At 37.1% G+C, this 21361-nt stretch overlaps 1 protein-coding gene and 1 long non-coding RNA gene across 3 annotated transcripts; both read left to right on the top strand.

The window, feature by feature from the left end:
* Window positions 1-2016: 2016 nt before the first annotated feature.
* LOC110801529 (uncharacterized) lies at window positions 2017-6080 on the top strand. Of its 2 annotated transcripts, XR_008932723.1 has the most exons (4): window positions 2018-2395; window positions 3425-4156; window positions 4455-4713; window positions 5761-6080. It is a non-coding gene; the product is annotated as an uncharacterized lncRNA (long non-coding RNA). The 2 variants fall into 2 exon arrangements; XR_008932722.1 differs by having other exon boundaries at window positions 2017-4156.
* Window positions 6081-9290: 3210 nt separating this feature from the next.
* Window positions 9291-14164, top strand: LOC110801524 (SUN domain-containing protein 1). Its single transcript, XM_022006882.2, has 2 exons — window positions 9291-10672; window positions 13475-14164. The coding sequence occupies exons 1-2, from the start codon at window positions 9587-9589 to the stop codon at window positions 13772-13774; spliced, it is 1386 nt and encodes a 461-aa protein (XP_021862574.1). The 5' UTR covers window positions 9291-9586; the 3' UTR covers window positions 13775-14164.
* The last annotated feature ends 7197 nt before the right edge of the window (window positions 14165-21361 follow it).

The raw sequence follows: 21361 nt of genomic DNA, 5'->3' as shown, positions 1-21361 counted from the left end.
TGAATTAATGAAATATAATCAAACCATTACATTAGCTTAGGGTTTTAAAGGAATTAACCAAAAGAGGGAGGAAGCAAGGCTGCCGGCAGGCAAGGCACGACGGCAACATGAAAGGTGATCGCGGGCTGGGCGGCACGACTAGCAGGTACAGCCGGCAGTGGTGGTGCAACGGGTGGTGTAGCGTGCTAAAGAAAAAGCAAAGAAGTGGAGGCCGGTGGTCAGTGCAGCAGTGTGACAGTTGTGTGCGACTGCGACGAGGACGACGGCGGTAGGGGTTACAGCGACACCGATGGAGTGGTGGAGTGGTGGCTGCGCAATAAACAAAAATGAGAGTGATGAGGAGGAAAACGAAAGAGGAGGAAAGAAGGACGAAGGAGAAGCGGAGTTATCGGCGGTTGCAGGTTGGTGGTGGCGGCGAAGGAAGGCAGCATGAGGGAGAAAGCACCAAGGTTTGTGAGGGTTTGCTGGTTCACGTGTATTGTTGAAGGAGAGAGATTTTGTTTTTTTTGTTTTTACGTAACATTGAAAGAGAAGGGGAGTAAAGTGTTTTGGGTTTATCAATTTGGGCTTCACCCAATTGGGCTAGAATTAGGATTTAGTTTTAGAATTTGAATCCAACACCGCTTAGGATCGTTTTCTAAATTCAATCGTGTTTTCGTAATTCAAATTCTTTTCAACATCAAATTCTAAAATTATTTTTGATTTCATAAATTGTTGAAATATTTAAAATGTAATTATATAAATAAATATACGTTAAATATTTATTACTAAAATTCGTAAATTCTATTTAAATATAAACAACTATACGTTAAAATATATTAATAAAATTTATAAATTTACGGGTGATTACAAATGTCTAATGCTTGCTACTATGGGAGCGTATCTACAGAAAACGGTCATCAACTCAGATGCTTTCACGATCATCAATGAGTTGAAGAACATGTTCCAAGATCTGCTAGAGTCGAAAGATTCGAAACCCGTAGGTAATCCTTGTCACCAAGCTCAAGAAGGTCGAGCCTGTGAGTCCACATGTTCTCAAGAAGATTGGATTAATTGAAAATATGAATAGGCTGGATCAACAGTTCTCTCAAGAAATGGATGTAGACACCATCCTCCACTCTCTTCATAGCGGGTATATATGATCAGTTCAAACAGAAATACGACATGAATAGTTTGGACAAAGCGCTTACTGAGCTTCACGGTATATATGCTGAAAACCGCTTAAAAGACGCTAAAAAATGATAAGAATATATGCTTATGGTGCGTGGGGGCAAGTTCAAGAAATCTGGTAAGAAGAGGAATGCTAAGAAGGGTGGAAATAAAGCTAACCTGCAGAACAAGGTATATATGTCCAACAGGTATATATAAGTGTTATAATATCATGTAAAAGTAAATGTATTTAACTAAAGTAAAGCTAAAGTATTATTATATTGTGTATTGGGAAACTCGAAAGCAAATGTATCGAATGAGATAGAGAAAAACACATTATCTTACAAGCACTATGAATAAATTTTCAAGCAGCGCGTCTCCTCACTAGTACATAATTGAGCTTATGTAACACGTGTTGGTAACACTTTTTGAAATGCAAAATTACTAGATTATTAAGTAACACTTAGGTAACATTTTTTTTAAAATGTAACACTCAAGGTAACACTTTTAACAAGGTAACATTTTATGGTAACACTTTTAAATTAGGTAACATATTATGGTAACACTTTTCAAATAGGTAACACTTTACGGTAACAGTTTTAAAATATGTAACATTTTATGGTAACACTAAAAAGTGTTACCTAATTTTTTAAGAAGGAAATTAAATATTTGCAATAAAAATAAGGGCTAATCCCAAAAATAAGTATTTGCCGCCAAAATGAAAAAAAGAACGTGGGTTTACTTTTTTCTGAAACCGCAAATAATCGACCTTAGCTAAAATATACGAAGTGCTAAAAGAAATGGGCCTGGCACTATGACATTATAACACATCGAATCGAATTGAAAAAAAATCTCAAAACCCAACTCTAAACTCCAAACCGATCAGTTGTGGAAGGTTAGTCATTAACAAAAGAAAAATTAAAATTAAAATTGAGGAACACTGGTAAATGGTTGGGGTTTAGAACGCAAACTGAGGAATCCCCTTCCATATCTTCGGCTCGATCTCCTCTCTCGAGTCTCCATCCTCTTATGTCGCCATATTCGTTATCTCCGCCCGTCGTCATCGTCTCGGCAACCGACGTATCTACTATGGTTGGGGTTAGAAGTTTAGAACGCACACAGGCGCACAGATGAATTATTCTGTTTAAATCCCTTTCCATCTCTCCGACTCGATCTCCTCTCTCGAGTCTCGATCCTCTCCGTTACTCCGTCGTCGTCATCGTCTTGACAACCGATTCATCAGCAGGTAGTGTTCTTTTCTTACTCGCCGCCTTCTTTAACTCCAATCCGAACACTAAATCTAAATTTCTACTAGATTGAGTTTTCGTATCGAGTAGTTAGTTCCTGTTTGATTTGATTTGAATTTCAATAAGATTTTCCTTTATATTTGTTTCTTCATGATTTTTTCGTCTTTAATTTGACTTTTTTTAGGTATTTATTGGTGGTTGTTCTGATTTTAGGTTTTTGTATTAGGTATTTCTATCCTAAATTGGTTTTTAGTATATTCTCCTCATTTAGTCCATTGGTTGTTGTTTAATTTGCTAAGGGCACCAACTTGAAGTTTTTGGTACTCGCAACAATGTTGTTCGTTGAGTTCCCTAAGGAACCACAATGAGTCATTGAGATGTGAACAATTTAACCCCTCATTCTTGAAACAACACTTTGCTTAGCTAATCTAGGTCTCAGGTTGATAATTGGTAAGCATGGACAAATAGATATTAGGACTTAAGAGACCAACATAATTAAAGGGAGTTAAAAGAAGCTCACCCCATCTGTTGCCAATATGGAAAATCGATCTCTATTTAGTATGAAAAATAACAAAGATAACATTACAAGAGAGGTAGAGAGCTCTAACGTGGTAAGTTACGCTTTGAGTGATCAAGTCAATTGTTAGTTAAACTGGCACCAACTTTCCATTTTCACATGTTGTTGTTAGCACTGCAGGAGAGTCTCCAACATTATTTATAGTGTGGAGTTCCTTGAGTTTACTGGATATAACATTCAGAGACGTATGTATTTTATGCACAAGACACTAAGACATCGAATAGACGAGTGGGAGCTTGTATGTCTAGTAAATTAGTAGCATCCTTGTGTTTTAGGATTTGTTGATTTCTAATTTCTCATTCCCTAATTTTAGAGGATTAAAAACTCTAAGTAGGAGAAATAATTATTGTCTAGGATAATCTTGTTTTTCTTTGTTTGTAATGCCTATAGATATTGCATAAATTTTTGTTCTTGCTAATTTTGTAACTTTTCCCTAAAACCTTATACACAGGCTCTTGAATATCAAAAGAAAATTTGTACGTTCTTGGTGAATACTGAATAGTGCTAGCTTCCATAGCTGCTTACTGTCTTTGGTTCTGTCATATCGGATTAGGTACACGGCTTTTTGGCAGATATTATTTAACAAATAACTTTCTAGTTTAAATGAAATGTGAGCTGACTTAGATGCCCCAGAAATAAACTCAAACCAATTGGCAATTTTACTATCCCTTTCATTTATTTCATATTCTCCCGACTGTTTTAATCATTAAGGAAAAGGCTTTTCATTGCTTCTAGATAATTCAAAGGACCTGTTTGAGAGTGCAACCAGGCTTTAAGAAGGTAAACTTTTCTTTTCCATTTTTTTTATGTACTGGGTTACCTGGTTGTTTGTTTTCAGGTCAGGCAAGAGGTTAAATGCATAGCTCCGTTTAGCACTTTTGGTTTTGGCTTTCATTTTGTATTAAATGAATCCATCTCAGTAATTTCAGTACTAATATAGTCATATGTGTGTAGGTTATTTATAAAAAATTATTGGATTTAAATGTGTTGCTGTATGTAGGAATCATTCAATTGATGTCACTCAATGTAAATACCTCTTACAAACTTGCAATTTTCTTCAAACAGAATGGTCTTTGATTTTGCGAAGTTTTACTTTTCTGCATTTCTCGCCAGTGGCTAACTTTGATGATTTGAGACCATGATGCATGGAATTCCTATGACTACGAGTGAAGAGAAAGAAAGCGTATGTTTTCTCTTCTGTTATTTTGTGAAAGCTGTGTTAATGGTGATCAGTTTGGTAAAGCAAGATTAGACAACTTCGACCTGTACATCTTTTCTATACGGGTTCCAATGCTTGGTTGTCTGGCTATTTATCGATCTTTTAATTTGATTGGCCAATGGTCATCATTCTCATCAAGCTAGTCTTAGATCCTTTCTCTAAAGATGATTCCTTTTACACTAGAAGTCCTTTTTAGTTATGGAAATCAGTTTATGTGAATTCGTAATATAATATTGTGATGTTATTGTTGTCTCTACTACAGCCTAAAGCCTGCAATTAAGCTTGGAGGTGATTTTCAGTATGTGTTAAATGTTAATGGGTCCACTCCTGCTGAAGTATTGGGCATAAACTATAAATCTACACTTAAGCCTGCAATCAGCGCATATGCTGATGAGACTAAGAAAAGTGCTACCACAATGTTGGAAGAGATTATTGCCCTAAAATCACAATCTAAAGAACTGACTACCAGGATTGAAGCAATGATGCAACGTCTTGCAGTACTTCAGTTGCAAATTGATGAGGTAGGTATCGATTAATTATCTTAAATTACCTTGCTAGTAAGTGTTCAACATACTACTTGATCTACTTGCATCCCATGTAAGATCATTATCTTCTTCAAACACATGATCATCTTCAGCGTCTTCTTCTATCCTCCCAGTTAACCACTCGAATATCTTTCAAATCTATGGAATCAATCTTGTATCTTAGGATTAATGCCCGATTGTACCTAACAAACGCCAAGTCATTTAATCTGGATTGTGTGAGCCTATTCCTTGTTAAATGTTCCTCTAGTTTGATCTGTAGCAATTGTTAATATAAAAGGTGTGCTTTTCACTGGAAAACTAACAACCTCAAAGGTCCTCAATTGCTAGAAAGTGAACTCGCAGTGACTGTGTAATTAAGTCTTTTAGACTTTTAGGCTTTAGCAAACCCTCTTTGTTTCAGCAGTCACTTGCTCGATTCAATATGTTTTCTGTTTTGAACACAGAGCTTCTTGCTGCCACTGTGGCAGTTGGATTCACAAAAACGTTTTCAATCTTAATTGCTATCTTTCTCATTGATCATTTAGGGAGAAAGCCTTTGCTTTATGTGAGCACAATTGGAATGACAGTTTGTTTGGTTGGACTCGGCTTAAGCTTTAGCCTTACTAGGGCATGAACCAATTGGTATCAAACTAGCTATGTTATTTGTTTGTGCAAATGTGGCCCTCTTTTCTGTGGGGATCGGGCCAGTTTGTTGGGTATTGAGTTCAGAGATTTTCCCTCTTAGGCTTCGGGCTCAGGCATCGGGTCTTGGGGCTGTTGGAAGTAGGGTTAGCAGTGGCCTAATCTCGATGTCATTCCTTACAGTTTCCCATGCAATCACAGTGGCTGGAACCTTCTTTGTATTTGCTGTCATATCAGTATTGTCTGTTGTATTCCTGTATAAGTGTGTACCCGAAACAAGAGGGAAATTCATTAGGGATGTAAGCAAACTACGAAAAAGCCTCTCATTAAGACGGGGACAACTTAATTGTTAGACAAATTCATTATGGATGTTGGATCTTACTAATTTTATATTTCTTATAGGATCACGATGATGGATTGGATCGGATAGCAAATGAAGATTAAAATTGACAATGAGAATCATGCGCACGTAAGGGAAACCAGTTGAAGATGAAAAGATAGAAGACATTTAGTTTTGGATTATACATTTTAGTTTTGGATATGATCATTTGTTTTTATTTTGAACATAATAATGTAATGTTCATAGATCGTACATCAAATACTATTATTTTAATTTGTTAGGGAGCGGGTGTGCTCCCTTCCTTTAGTTGTTTCCTTGTTTGGAACTTATTTTGTGTACGTACTATCTTTTGATAATAAAATTGCTATTTTACCAAAAGAAATTATAAATTCATTATTTATTATAAATATTATTATTATTATTATTTACGAACCAATTGTGTAATATTTGTTAAATTATTATATTTAATGAAAAGCATTACTTTGCAAGTGTTACAATAGATATTAAAAAGTGTTAAATATGTAATGTTACCTAAGTATAGAAAAGTGTTACCTACGATTCAATAAAGTGTTACTGTAAATCAAAAGATGATATAAAAAAGTGATACTAATGGTTAAAAAGTGTTACCTAAGATATTACGAGTAACACTTTTAAAGTGCTACAATAGGAATGGAAAAGTGTTACATAAAATTATTTTTGGTAACACTAGTAAAAGAGTTATCATATGTTATTAAAAGTGTTACCTAATAGAATAGGTAGCACGAGCAGATGTATCACCCATAAAGTGTTACCTATTATCTATGGGAACACTTTACCCCCTTTATGTAACAGTTTTTCGGTGTTACCTAAAGTTAATTATGTACTATTGCCTGTGAGACCAGTCACACCATCAACTTGATGGTGTGAGAGCGCGAAACCAATAGCGTACCTCCCCTAAAACTATAAAAAAAAAAGTAACAGATCTAAACTATAGAAGTAACATATCTAAACTAAAAAAGTACCTCTTCTAAAATTATATAAAAAAAAATAACATGTCTAAACTATAGAAGTAACATACCTAAACTAAAAAGGTATCTCCCCTAAAACTATTCCGTATAAAAAAAAAAACATGTCTAAACTATAGAAGTAACATACCTAAACTAAAAGAGTACCTCATCTAAAATTATAAAAAAAAGTAACATGTCTAAACTATAGAAATAATAAATAAACTAAAAAGGTACCTCCCCTAAAACTAATCCGTATAAAAAAAGTAACATGTCTAAACTATAGAAGTAATATACCTAAACTAAAAAGGTATCTCCCCTAAAACTACTCCGTATAAAAAAAGTAACATGTTTAAACTATAGAAGTAACATACCTAAACTAAAAAAATACGTCCTCTAAAATTATTATAAAAAAAGTAACATGTCTAAACTATAGAAGTAACATACCTAAATTAAGAAGATATCTCCCCTAAAACTACTCCGTATAAAAAAAGTAACATGTATAAACTATAGAAGTAACATACCTAAAGTAAAAAAAGTACTTCCTCTAAAATTATAAAAAAAGTAACATGTCTAAACTATAGAAGTAACATACCTAAACTAAGAAGTTATCTCCCCTAAAACTACTCCGTATAAAAAAGTAACACGTATAAACTATAGAAGTAACATACCTAAACTAAAAAAAGTACATCTTCTAAAATTATACTCCCTCCATTCCCTTTTGTTCTTCCCCTAAGGAATGTTGGGTGTGGTTTAAGAAAACTGAATCTTGGGTTTGTATTGGGATATGAGTAATGATTGGGTGTAAGAATAATGATTGGGTGTAAGAGATTTTATATTTAAAATAAAGTAAGGAGATAGAAAATATTAAAGAAATAAGATAAATGGGAGATATTTTATTATTAATAACAAAAAAATCTGTAGCCAAACATTTTTCTTAATCTGGGTGAATTTTTGAGCCTTTTTTGTCTCGCCAAACTTCTTTAGCCAAACATTTTTCTTAATCTTTCAAGAAATCACACGCAAATTTCACATTAATTGTAAACAATTGAATTAAGCTCAATCACAAGCAAAATGAACTCTTAATCATAGCGAAATTGCACAAACTCTTTTCCAACTTCTATCTGATTCTTTTTTGACGTCAAATCTAGAAAATTACGGAGTATAGCCTAATCACACCTCATTCAATACAAAATACAGATCTCAGATGTAAAATTTCTTATAAATCCACAATAAATCCATTTAACAGCATATCTGAAAGATCTACAACAAATCAACAAAAGATCCAACGAAAAGCATAAACCAAAACATCAAAATCCAAAATCAAAACCAAAAATTTGTATACCTGCATATTACATTTGACAAGGTCAAGAGGAGTAACAACCATATGAGTAAGACCAAAATTCAACCCAATTAAACCCAGAAATTCGAGAAAATTCAACCCAAAATTAAACCCATAAATTCGAGAAAATTAACCCAAAATTTCGACAAAAAGCAACCCTAAAAATTTGAAATATGAACACAAAAATAAATTAATACCCGATTGATCTCAATATCACGAATTTGAGGATTTAAAGGTCAAATTCGACCATGAAAACTCTAGATCTAGAGTTTTCATAGTCGAATTTCACCATCTAAAGCCATAATATATATTCTACGGATTTTTCCAGAGGGTGGTGGCGGTGGCGGAGGTGTGGTAGTGGTGGCGGCGATCTAGAATTTCACATACAGATCTTAAGAACAGAGAGATTTTGGAGGAGAGAGAAAAAAAATGGGAGAGGATGATGGAAAATGTAGATTGACTGCTTACAATGTGCATATTCATTGTTGAAGTAGAGGTGTTTGAATATGCATTTCCAGGAACGACCGGAGAGGGAGAAAAGTGAGAGGAGGAAGGAAGGGAGAGAGAAAAGTGAAGGAGGAAAGATCAGAGAAGTGAAGAGAGAGAAGAGAAGGGTCGGTTGAAAAGAAGAGAGAGATGAAGACAGGGATGGGTGAATTGGGAAGAGGGAATGAATAAAATAAGGAAAGTGGTGAATTTATGTTGGAATAAGGGTAGAATCTTAGGGTTTTTTTGGTAAATAGTGGGGAATCTTAGGGTAAATTGGTAAAAAAACTATGGCAAAAAATAGTAAAGATTCAGTAGGGGAAGAACAAAAAGAAATGCTAAAAAAGGAAATGGGAAGAACAAAAAGGAATGGAGGGAGTATAAAAAAAAGTAACATGTCTAAACTATAGAATTAACATACCTAAATTCACAAGTGTGAACTAGTCTCACCATCAGTTAATGGTGAGGACAGTCTTATACTTTCTCCGTCTTTTAATACTCGCAACGTTTGTTAGTTTCACGCATGCCAATGCACAAATTTGATCATTTATATCTTAAATTCTCTTTATGCAAAAATTATAAAAAGTTGATATTTTGAAAATACACATTGAGACGAATCTAACAAGATCCCACATGACTATGTTTTATCTTATATAAAAAACACTACGAACAGTCAAAGTAAATTATATGAATAGTGGCAAAAGTCCAAACGTTGCGAGTATTAAAAGACGGACGAAGTATAAGAATTTGGGATTTTCAAGAAACTACATGCTCCTACCTTTGATCGAGAAATCAAATTTGAACCGCCATCTCTCTACAAAATTCCCATCTCCCTCCTTTTATCCTTTATATCCTCCAAAGCGGCTAAACCTCATTACCCCGATTTCAAATTTGTAGATCGCAGTAACTGTTTTAGGTTTCCTTTCTCTCTCCTCCTTTTTTTTTCTTGCTCACTCCAAATTTTCTTGAAACCACTGTATTTTCTTTTCAATTCACCAAGTCCAAATTTCAATCTAAAAAATTAGGGTTTTCCCTCTCCATTTTTCGTTCCCGTTGACTTCAATTTCCTCCAATTTAATGTCAGCGTCGACGGTTTCCGTGTCAGCGAACCCTCGCCGGAGGACATCGGTAGTTTCCGACGTGAAGCGGAGCATCGAGATTGTTAACGATGCCGCAAATTCCCCTAATTTCGACAAAAATGTCGCTGGTGATGCAGGAGGTGATAAAGTTACCAGCGCTAACAAAGATCTGAGTCATTCGATTAGAGGGGAAGCGGTTCTTGAAAGATCGAAGGACAAGAAGTCATCCCAATTGCCTAATAATAATGCCCCCACTCGAACCCGGAATCGAAAGGTGATGTCAGCGGTTCACAGGCCTCCCAAACCCCGGTGGGTGACGGTAATGAGTGTTCTTCTTAAGAATATGTCGGTGCTGCTTGTCTTAGCAGGGTTTGTTCAAATGTTTAAGAGTTTCGTGGTTAATTCTGGGAATGTGGTTGATTCGGGTAGTTTGTTGGGGTTTTCAGATATGGAGGGTCGAATTGCGGGGGTTGAATCGTCGCTTAAAACAACTTCAAAGATGCTACAGGTTCAAGTGGAGGTTGTTGATAAGAAGATTGAGAGTGAGGTTGGGAATTTGAGGAGAGAGATGAATAGGAAAATAGAGGATAAAGGTGTAGAGATTGGTGTTCAATTGAGGAAATTGGAAGAGAAGAGTGATAGTTTGGAGATGGGTTTGGTTGATTTGAGATCAAAGGAGTTGTTAACGAAAGATGATGTGGTGAAGTTGTATGATGAGTTGAAGAAAGGCGAAGCGGGTGGGAATGTTGGGGTAAGTTTTGATGAAATCAGGGGTTTGGCGAGGGAGATAGTTGAGAAGGAAATTGAGAAACATGCCGCTGATGGACTTGGAAGTGTTGATTATGCTTTAGCCAGTGCTGGTGCCAGGGTCTTGAGTCATTCGGAACCATTAGAGGGTTTTGGGAATGCAGGTATTTGGTTCCAGAACAAGAATGGAGTTTCCCGTAAGGCTGTTAAAATGTTGACCCCCAGCTTCGGAGAGCCGGGGGAGTGTTTCCCACTGAAAGGTGACAGCGGCTTTGTTGTAATCCGGTTAAAGGATGTCATTGTTCCTGAGGCTATTACACTCGAACATGTTGCCAAGGTATCTTTTTCCAAGTTCTTTTTGTATTGGATGCTATGTGACATGAAAAAGGTTTCTTAAAGAATGATTGTGCTTTGAGGATTCAAATGATTGACATTAATTTGGCATAACTTTAAACATGTAATACATTTTTGTTTTGGAGATAAGCTTTACTGTGGAGGATAGATGTTTTCAATTGCTTATGTGGAAATGGTTCGGTTGGCTTTACTGTAGTGTGTTTCTGATTGATGGGCTGCCTGTATGACGTTATGGAGATTTTGTTTTTATGTTCACTATAAATACTGCTCTGTGTTATTGGCTTTTATTCTATTTGCATCACATCATTTACATGCTTGAAATTTTAGATCTATTTCTCAACTCTACTCAGTGTTTCCTTCTTTTCTGGTTTTGGTGGCATAGTGTTTTACCGTTGACTTGAGCATAAGCAAGAAGCAGTCTGTTTTGTGGATGATTGAAATGGTTGGTTTTTAACAAAGTGCTTACTGATAAAAGTGCATGCTATTTACAGAGTTAACTTACTGGTGTTACTGCACCTGCTTGAGTGGTGGCTTACTGGCTTATGTTATTTTCGGTGAAATGAACTTAGGGCGAATGACTGTTTGTTCGTAAACTGAGTGATATATTCATGGAAAAGGGATAATTGTTTGACATTTATTCATAATCGTGATTTCACTTGTTTCGGGTTCATATATTTAAGAACAGTGATGAAGTAATGAAATTTCCTTGAAATTTATTTAGCCTTGGAGCATTCAATTTTGACTATGTTAAAAGGAGATCTTGAATTAGTATTTTTTCCTGTTTTGTTGCGAAGATCTTGAATTAGTTGAATATGGGAGATAACTGATCCCGATGTGCATGAATTCCAAGGGTATATTTTGATTTAAGCATCTAAAACTTTTAAATCAAGCATAATAAGCATCCTATATAAATAAATGTTTACATGCTGTTTTTATGTTATTGTTAGTCGCGGTGGTTTAAAGAGACAATCAGCTCTACATGTAGAGAACTATGTGGTTTCTGTGTTTGTTGGCGATGAGTGTGAGCCAAACTCACGTTGGAAGTAGCTTATGTAATTTTGAGTTCAGATAGGTTAGAGGTATCTTTTTAGGTTTGGGTGATATTTGGGTGTAACGTTTTTGTCAGATTCAAGTACATTATTTTTTTGTTAGATTCAAGTACAGGTCCATGGGGACAATGTTGATCTTTTTAGGCTAGTTTGATTTTCTTAACTCAACATTTATCTTTTTATCCAGTGTCGCTAGATGAAAATTTATATAGCATCTGAAATTAATACACTCCTGAACGTTTTGTTTTTAAACTGGTTGCTGCATTTGTTGTTTCCTGGTTTTATTAGTTACAAGGTTTGCAAATCTACAAAGATTTTTAAAACGTTTTGCAAATATTTTAGTTAGGTTTTTTGTAGGAGAAGAAATTTTTACGAGGACGCAAATCTATGTTTTCCACATAAAATTTTCACTTAAATGAGGTGCAGGTGCACTGGGAAGTTCCAGCTGCCTTGGTGCACCTTGAGTGTGTTTTTCTGTTTATAGATTGGTCCTTGTGATGTACAATTAGAAAACTTATCTTACACAATGGACCAACTTGGGGTAAGATAATACTTCGTATGACAAAAATCAGAATGAAGCAAAAGTGGGAAGAACTTTATGGAACAAAATTAAACGAAAAGAGGGGAGAACTTTATGCATCGGAGTGACTATATAGTAAATTCATTTTGATGGTTTTAGTTGTCAGTCCTTGCAACTTTGAAGTGAATGCTCTGAGGACAACATTGGTTTTTGAGGAGTCCAAAGATTTTCGCTTAACTGTCTTCAATATGTACCATCATCTAGATTTTCTTTTGCTTTTGTCCCACCATGATGCGAAATGCCATTGCATTGATGTCCCTTGTCTGTATAAAATGACATAATTTCCACCCTTCCAAATAATTCGCTACAACTTTCAAGAGCTGTCATTTCTTGGACACAGAGTTGTTTACCAGATCTGTTTCATTTTTTTGTCTTCAGTTTGTGTGATGCTTTCGATGTTCATTTCCGTTACTGCTTGTTATTTTGTCTTTTGTTTGTGTGATGCTTGTGATAGTTTATGTTTTAGTTTACCTCTATTAGATTTAGAACTTCTCCGTATGTATTAGCACATTTAAGATGTGTGGGTTTTTAACTTCTTCTCTCCGTGAAATCTGTGGCCTGATGAATTTTCAGTTATTTGTATTACTGCCTTTCGTCCCTCATTTATGGTATTTGAGAATTAAAGTTAAAGAAGTGGCATTCCACTCTCTTGTTATATGTCTTTCTTTCTTGGTGTCGCTCCACCTAGCTCAAATGGGTTGTATGGGAAAAACAGCAGGCGTGCTTAGAAGAATATTGTCATCCGAAAATCTACTTTTAATGGTTAGGTATAAAATAAATTAAAATTGTGGCTGAGCTCCTTCTTTTAGTTTATTAGATGTTTCAAAAACTGTGTATTTTGATATTGTAATCTTCCTCAATGCCTTAAGTATATAGCTGGGAGAGAAAACTGATGAACTGTTATAGGAAGTACGATCCGGTTTTGTGGAGGTTGTGGCTACTAGGACTTTCAGGGGGTGTGATTGGGGGCTGGGGGAAATGGACATTCTCTTTGTTCGTTTATATTCTCCATATATTCATTAGATTTTGTTTGTAAACCAAATGACTTATCTTTTTCTGCATCCTATATGAGAAATCTCTGTTGTATTTAGTGCCTGTTTTCGTTTCCATTTTTTCGGTTCTGTTTAATAATGTATGTTTGATTGTTATGTTACAGAGTGTGGCCTATGACCGGTCGAGTGCTCCAAAACGTTGTCGGGTCTCTGGTTGGTTCCAAGGTCATGAGACAGAAAGTGTTGATAAGGAGAAAATTGTTCTGACAGAGTTTATATATGATCTGGAGAAGAGCAATGCACAAACCTTCAATGTGGTTGATGAGGCAAGATCATCTGTTATTGACACTGTTAAGTTTGAGGTGAGCTCCAATCACGGACATTTTGGATATACATGCATATATCGGCTGAGAGTGCATGGCCATGAACCCGAATCAGTCCCGGTGGTGCCTATTGATTATTGAGCTGCATGCCTCTGTCTTTGTAATTGTTGGTTGCTCTTTCTCGCTCGTTGTGTTTTTAATACTTAGTGTTGTATGCATTTGATGGCTTAGTGGTAGTTTGTTTCATGGTATGGTCGTCTCACCTTTTATTAATTTAGGCATGCTAGATAGTGAAGGTTCCCTTGCATATGCGAATCATCATATGTATCTCCGTTTTCAGCAAAATGCATTATACTAGAGTTTACTCTTATATAGGCTGGCTGGGGGATTTGAGCTGTTATAAATATTCTCATCCCAGTTGAAATGGGTGACGCATTGTATTCAGGTTGAACATTTGCCACAATTAGACGTGAATATCACTTGTTCTGTTCATAACTCATTTATTAAAGATTTGGTAATTCTTTCGTCGTAGATGATATTGATAGACTAGTTTTCGGCTCTACCATTGACATTCTCAAATGTTTTGTAAAATTTGCCCCTTTATTGTTTAGGAAAATTGTTAAATTTAATTCCAACCTTTAAGCGTTCTCCTAAAAAATAATCCTACTTTTGAGTTATTCAGGAATAATCTCAACGCTAAAGGTTATCTTCCCTAAATGGTCTGTTTTACCAATAATCTTAGTGGCAGGTCAAATTAGTTTTTAAAAGTTAAACATATCAACGGTTGATCTTTAATTGGTCTAGGTTATCTTCATAAATATTTAAAAACCACTCTCCTTTCCAACCGTACTTTTTCTCTCCACTACTTCTCTGCCTGCCGTTGCCGTTCACTTCACTTAATTTGTATTGAAGTTCGGCTTCAATCTATTCGATTTTCATCTCTAGGCTTGACTTCAACTTGTATAATTTAAAACCAATAAACAACCAACCAAATCATCTCATTATACAACTATACAAGTAGTCAAACATTAATTCATCCATTCATAATTGAGAATGTTGGATGAGGAATACCTAAAATGACGAGGGAGAGAATCACTTGGAGTGTAAGATGAAGGGTTTAATTCATTTTCTTCGTGGAATTTGATGAATTACTCATAAGAGCGGCATAAATTAATTTGTTAACAATAAATTCGTAGCGAAGTTAGGGTATTTGTTTGGGAGTTTTGAAAGATGTACGGAATTATCTGTGATTGACAGCGTGTTTACCCTGTTAAGGAGAAATCAACGGTGGCGGAAATGATGGTAGTAGCGGTGATAACCGGAGGAGACGACCATGATTTGGGGACGGGGAAGGAGGTTGAGATTGGGGTTAGTGTTTTTAGGGGAAAGGTGAAGGAGTGTAGGTGGAGACGATGAGGGTGCTGAATGGGTGGAATGCAAATGGGAGGCTAGGTCGGACGAAGATGGTGGAGATTGTGGTGATGAGGAGATAAAGTTACATTTTGGGGGATTTGAGATCTATGGAAGTGAAATTTTGGGGAATTTCTTTTTTATGAGAAGTTGGAGAGGAGGAGGATGATGAAGATGAGGAGGGTTCTGCTCAGGAAGAGGGCGAGAGAGGAAGGAGGCAGGCATGAAAGCAACCATGGCAGAGAGGAAGAATAATAAATATGACTTTTTTTTAAAGTATAACTATAGTCAAATGAATCTAAACCAATTAGAAAGTAACCCATGTCAATTTAACTTATCAAACCGGTTATCAACAACCAAAACTGTTTTGGGAAAATATCCTATAAAGGTGGGATCGTTCCCGAATTACTCAAATATTAGACTATTTTTAGAAGGAAGGACAAAGGTTGGATTAAAAAAAAAAGTTCCTATTTTTTTTTATCTATAAAAACGAAATTTCCATAAGACACCTGGCACGACTAGACTCCCTTTCTTAATCTCTTTCATTAGCGGTGAATCTCTTATACCGGTGCAGTTCATCTTAATACCACAATCTCTTTCATTATCAGTGAATGACATTGTTGTGTACCACAATCTCAAAAATTCGAAACTATTTGTAGTTTTCAAACTAGGAAGTATAATAAATTTGGTTATTGTATTGTGAGAATAGAGAAAATAAAAATAAATTATTCCATCGTGTTTAGAAAGGGAATTCCCACTCTGTACTTGATAGCTTGATCTCAAGGTCATAATGCAAAATTTCCTGTAAATTACAAACTCATGGTATACAGTACACCAAGTACTAATCGACGACAAAATTCATAATAATTGATGACCAAGTACATGTGATCATTATTAATTTTACCAGTTTAGAATATATAATACATACTCAATACTTTCCATTGATGAAGCTAACCCCCAACAACAGAGGCCACGACTGTTAAACGCTCCCATCTCTCTTATTTCTCTCTCTAAGAAAACCACCCACACTAAGAAAACTCCACCGCCACAGCTCGGACCTCGCCGGTGGCCAGTCACCTCTCCGACCAGCTACCGACGAGTGTTCTCTTCTTAATAGGCTTTAGTTTAGTTAAGTGTTTCTTCGCCCTCTGCCAACATCAAGATCGGTCACATCTGGTTTTTACCTAAGGAGGGGAGTTTTCGGAGGCGGAGTTCTTGTGTTCAGATTCAAAGGTGACAAAGAAGTGGACGATCTCAATCTAAAAGCTACACCTAGTGCCGCCGCGAAGCAATTTCAGAGTTGATTTCCTTGGTGGTAAAGGTAAAATTAGTGTTAAGGTTTTTAATTTTGGGATTTCTTGTTTCTACCTAGCAAGGTTTCTTTTTTTAAAGCATTGAGTTTGGAGGTTAATTGATCGGGTTAGAGGGTCAACTTAGGCGGCTTTCCATCCCTTCTCTATTCACCGCCATCGTCGTTCGTCGGTAAAGGTATTTTTAGGGTTAGGGTTGTGTGAACTTGGAATTGTTGTTTGTTTTGGGTTGTCTCTTGTGTAAGTTGTGGGTAGTACCCTGTGTGATGGTTTCTTGGCTTGTTATCCTAATTCCGGCTAATCGCCGCTGTCTTGTTTTGTGTCGGACCACCGCCATCTGGACGGTAAAAGTAATCACCGCCGTCTTGTAGTGTCAACTCACCCGACCTTGATGGTAAAGGTAAAGGTTAGTTTAGTGTTTTAGGTTTTGGGTTGAACTTTCCATTTGTGTGTTGCCCGTACCTCCTCTGCTTTGCTTTCTGTTAGTGCTAGGTTTCAAGAATGGTCTATTTTAGTAGGCTGTGCTGGGTGGTATTGTTTTTGGTTCTTTTTGGTGTTGGTAGTTGTCCTTCTGCTATTGTTAATTGTGGGTTTCAATTGTGGATTCTAGTTGTTTGGGTTTCAATTAATTGTTCCGTGAATTTAGGTTCAACCTGGAGGTGGTTTAACATAGTTCAATTGCTGGGGTTTATGGTTGGTTTTGGAGACTTAATAATGGTTGAAGTTCTCTTTTTCTCTAAAGTTGTTAATGGAGGAAGTATAAGTCAGTGTGTATTGGGGAACTTCATCTCTTTCGGTAGTGGGCTTGGAGTATGCTGCTCTGGTAGTTTGATGAGGGAAGGAATAGTAGGAGTTAGGAAAGGTTTGCGTCCTAGGGTAGGGGTTGTTCTTTGGTCGTGGAGGTTAGCTTATGTTAATCCCCATTTTAGGTCAGCGTTGAGAATGTTTCTTGACGCTTTCTAAACCCCAAACGTTAACGCTGCTCCCCAATTTTTGGGGATTCTTAGAATGCTATCTGAGTTATGTTTATTAACTCAAGAAGCTTGTGTTAAATTTACAAGGTCTTTCACCTTTGCCTTGGGCGTTGTTATCTTTTCGGTTCTTTCCTTGTCTTTTAAGCTCTACAGGTTCTCGACAGGGACTTCAAATGGTAATTGTCCTGGTTTCTGCACCATCTCTTATAAAGAATTCACACTCACAAAAGGCCTTGGCAATAATCAAGGCAGGTTCGACAAGCACGGGATGACACAAGAAGAGCATACCTCCCTCTTAGTGTTGCGGCCTATGTATTTTGTTACCTATGAAGTATGTGTAATAGTCTATAAAGACCTTAGTGGTTTAGTAGTTGTAGTATATAGTTTGTAAAACCTTTTCAAGTATGCAAATTTAAGCCTATGTCAAAAAAAAAAAAAAAAAAAAAAGATGAAGCTAACCCCCCATTTGAATTAGAGTGTGTTCTATTCACCCGATTTTCACTTATGTTTTCTGAACTTATCTTATTTGAACTTAACTGAACTCATCAGGATTTATCTTCATTTATTTAAATTTTACATGGCCAACCCTTATTTTTCCCGAACTTATCTTATCTGAACTTATTCCTGAAATAAGTGGAAATAAGGTGAACAAAACAAAGCCTTATTAGCGCCACAATTGGATCCGAATGGAAACATAAAAGTGTATTGAACAATCCCAAACCTTTAAAATACATGTGTTTAGAGCACTATGCTTATCAATAGTGACATGGGTGAGAAATCCATGATACTCACTATTCATAACTAGGAAAATTTCTAGACCTTCCATTTAGAAGCTCTATATTGGTGTTGCAAGCCATCTAGGGTTCAAACCTCATTGCTTGCATTTTTGCCTATTTATTTTACTTTCTTTTTTCCTTATACATATATACTCCCTCCGTCCCAAAGTTATAGTCTTGTTTGACTAAAAACACGGGTTTTAGGAAAAGTGAAATATAGTGTACGAGAAAGTGGAAAAGTGGGAAATTGTATGGGAATGTGGGAAAATAAAATATAATGTATGGAAAAATGTAAAAAGTGGAATATAGTGTATGGGAAAATGAGATATTGTATGGAAAAGTGAAAAATAGTGTATGGGAAAGTGTAAAAGTGGAATAAAGTGTATGGGAAAATGATAAAAATAATATCCAACAAAGGAAACAATACTATATGGGAAGCCCAAAATAGAAAACATGACTATAATTTTGGGATACAGGGAGTAGCATATTATAGCATGCTAGCTTCTAAGCTACACACCAATTAACCCTAACATATTCATGTAGCTATTGATGAATCATGCAATCCTTATCTAATTGTTATTTTTTTTTCTAAGAGTTTTTTTGCCAAGTTTTTATTTCCATCATTACTCTGGTTATTTGCTATTCCGGGTATGAAGCAATGGGCTTCGGATTGAAGGTCCTTTCGTAATGTGGAAGACCTAGCTTTTTCTTGAGTGTTGTGATTCCACAAATTCTTGCACACAAGTAATACTACCGGCCTCGGGGGCTTTGGACGTTTTTGAAGTCCAAAAGTCCCGCCATTCAATTCAAAAAGGTATTTTGAATCAGTGCATTTATGACAATTGTCGGGCGGTTTCCGTGATCGCCTCTTTAGTTTCAGATGATCATGCGGTGTAAGCTGGGTGGAGGTTGGTCGGTTTTCAGGGTTGTTCCTCTATAAATATAAGGCTCCTTCTTTCATTCCAACCTTTACTTTTCACCGCTCTTTTGAAATTCTCTCAAATTCAGGCGAACTTGCTCTTTGAATTTCGTAGATCTTCGTCTTGTTGTTGGGAATCTTTTTCGGGGCTTTGTTGCGCTTGACTTATCGCGAATTCCGCTCTGGGAGAAGGTATTTTCTTGTTAATTTCTCACTTTCCTTCGTTTGTTCTTCTACCCCACCATCCGAACCTTAGATCTGGGTTTTTCCGGTGATGTCCTGAGATAAGGGAAAGAATAAGTTCCTTGTCGAGACCTCTAGTGAGAGGGAAGAGGTTCCTCTGGAGAGACCTAGGAAGGTTTCTCGCCGCCATGGAACTTCAGGAAGCAGTGCCGATGCTGATGTTTCCGAAGGTGATGTTCGGTGCCTAGCCTGGCAAGGAGACTAGTCGAGGCGCTTGGCTTTGGGGAAATATGCCATTCGTCGTGACCATCCTCTTTTTCACGAGGAAGTAGATCCCAACTCCAGGCTTGCGCCCTTTCTGCATCATACGAATTCTCTTGGTGGGCCGTTGAACAAAGCTCCCGATGGAGTGTGGCTATTTAAAGCCAGAAGAGGTCACTATCGTCGGGTGGCCTAGGATTTATACGACATCCAATATTCATAAGGGTATTGTTATGAGCTCCCAACTCAAGTTGTGCTAGGGTGACTCATCCATCGAGGGGGTTTATTGTAGTCTATACTCGTCATCTTAAGTATGGGACTTCGATTCCATGTAGGTCCGTTTGTGGCTGATGTGTTGGAGGGGTACAACATATCTTTAGCTCAATTGACTTCGAAATCGATGCGACATATCATCGGCTATCGCTGGGTATGCGATTTTCTGAATTTTCTTCTTTCTGTGCCGATCTTCAAAGAACTGTGAGCTGCAGAAGAATGTTGTTGCTGTGGGCACCAATGGATAAGGGTGGTGGACCATTGTGAACAAGAGGGCGAAGAAGGGTCAGCCGTCATATATTACTACCCATCCTTACCTTTTTCGGATAAGGATTTGAAAGGAAAATGGCTTAACTTTCGGGCTCCCGTGGATCCGAAGCATCCGAACTTCTATAGGCCCCCGAAGTGGCACGTCGAAGTCGATCCAGATATGTCAGGAGTGGGCGCTTCCGATCGTGGCAACACTGATTACTCTAACCTTCTTCCCTGGTTCTTGGCTAAGACCGTCGGCGTTAAATCCGAGCCAAAGAACTGGCTCCTAAACTTAAATTACGTTTGTCAGGAGGTCATCCTTTCTGCCGCCGGTCTCAGCAACATCTACGACAAGGGTGAGATTTTCTTTTGCTGAGATCGTGCTTCAGTGGTTTGTTTCCATGTTTTTTTTTCTCGGATCTAACATTGTTTGTACTTCTTTTGCGCAGAGACTGGTCTTGCGGCAATCGAGTGGAGAAAGCTTGGTATCTCTCTGAAGCACGACAAGATTTACAGCTATGCGCCCGAGTATAAGTTATGCAACGAGAATCCTCTGAATCCGAAGTTGGAACAATATCAGCTTTTCATGGATCATCTTGCTCGCATGAACGACGTGAGAGGATACCCTAGGAAGTCTGAGGATCCACTTGACGCAATACCTTTGAACTTCAGATCTGGTAAGCTTGATTTCTCGTAGTTTGAGTTCTTTAAATTATTTTTTGACTTTCTGTGTTGGAGACTGAACTTTGCTCTCCAAATCTTTAGGGTCCCGAAGTCTCTGCTTCTCTGCGCTATATTCCTTCTGCTTCTTCCCCGACTTTGTTAGAAACTTCTGCTCCCGAAGTCAGGTACCAGATATTTGAGTTCTCCTTGCTCCCTTTCTCTTCTTGATCTTTAGCTTTGATGTTGATGTTTATCCCTTATTTCCCCCGCAGGAGAAGAAGAAGAGATCGAAGAGGGGATCTCCTGAGAAGCAAAGTTCTCCTGACCCGAAGAAGATGAGAAAAACTAGCTCCAAGTCTTCTGCGACGAAGGAGAAGGTATGACCCTTTCCCGAGGTGTTACAACTTTTGAAGGAAAGGGGACCTGTTTCTAAGGTTTACATTAAACAGGTGATTGCCGAGTATCCCGAGCTTGTTGAAGCTGCTGAACACTTGCAAGAAGAACAAATGGGCCCACCGAAAAATCTTTTTAAGCTTATCTAGAGGCCTGGGCTAAGATGAAGAGTCAGGTGGAGTTGGTCACCCTAGTTCCGGTGGATTGCACTACAAGAAATTTACCTTTTCGTGGCGAATATTTAGTATCGAATGTATAATCGCTACTTTAAGTCAATAGTGTGTGTTAAATAATATAGACAATTATCGCACTTT

Source organism: Spinacia oleracea, chromosome 4, assembly GCF_020520425.1.
Source record: "Spinacia oleracea cultivar Varoflay chromosome 4, BTI_SOV_V1, whole genome shotgun sequence".
NCBI lineage: Eukaryota > Viridiplantae > Streptophyta > Magnoliopsida > Caryophyllales > Amaranthaceae > Spinacia > Spinacia oleracea.
Note: the sequence above shows the minus strand (reverse complement) of the source record. Positions and strands in the feature narration are given on the sequence as shown.

What these genes read in the sequence shown, in the direction of transcription:
- LOC110801524 (XM_022006882.2), top strand. Translation starts at nt 9,587, where the DNA reads ATGTCAGCGTCGACGGTTTCCGTGTCAGCGAACCCTCGCCGGAGGACA. An exon ending in CACTCGAACATGTTGCCAAG is followed by an intron (nt 10,673 to 13,474) that starts GTATCTTTTTCC and finishes GTTATGTTACAG; the next exon opens with AGTGTGGCCTATGACCGGTC.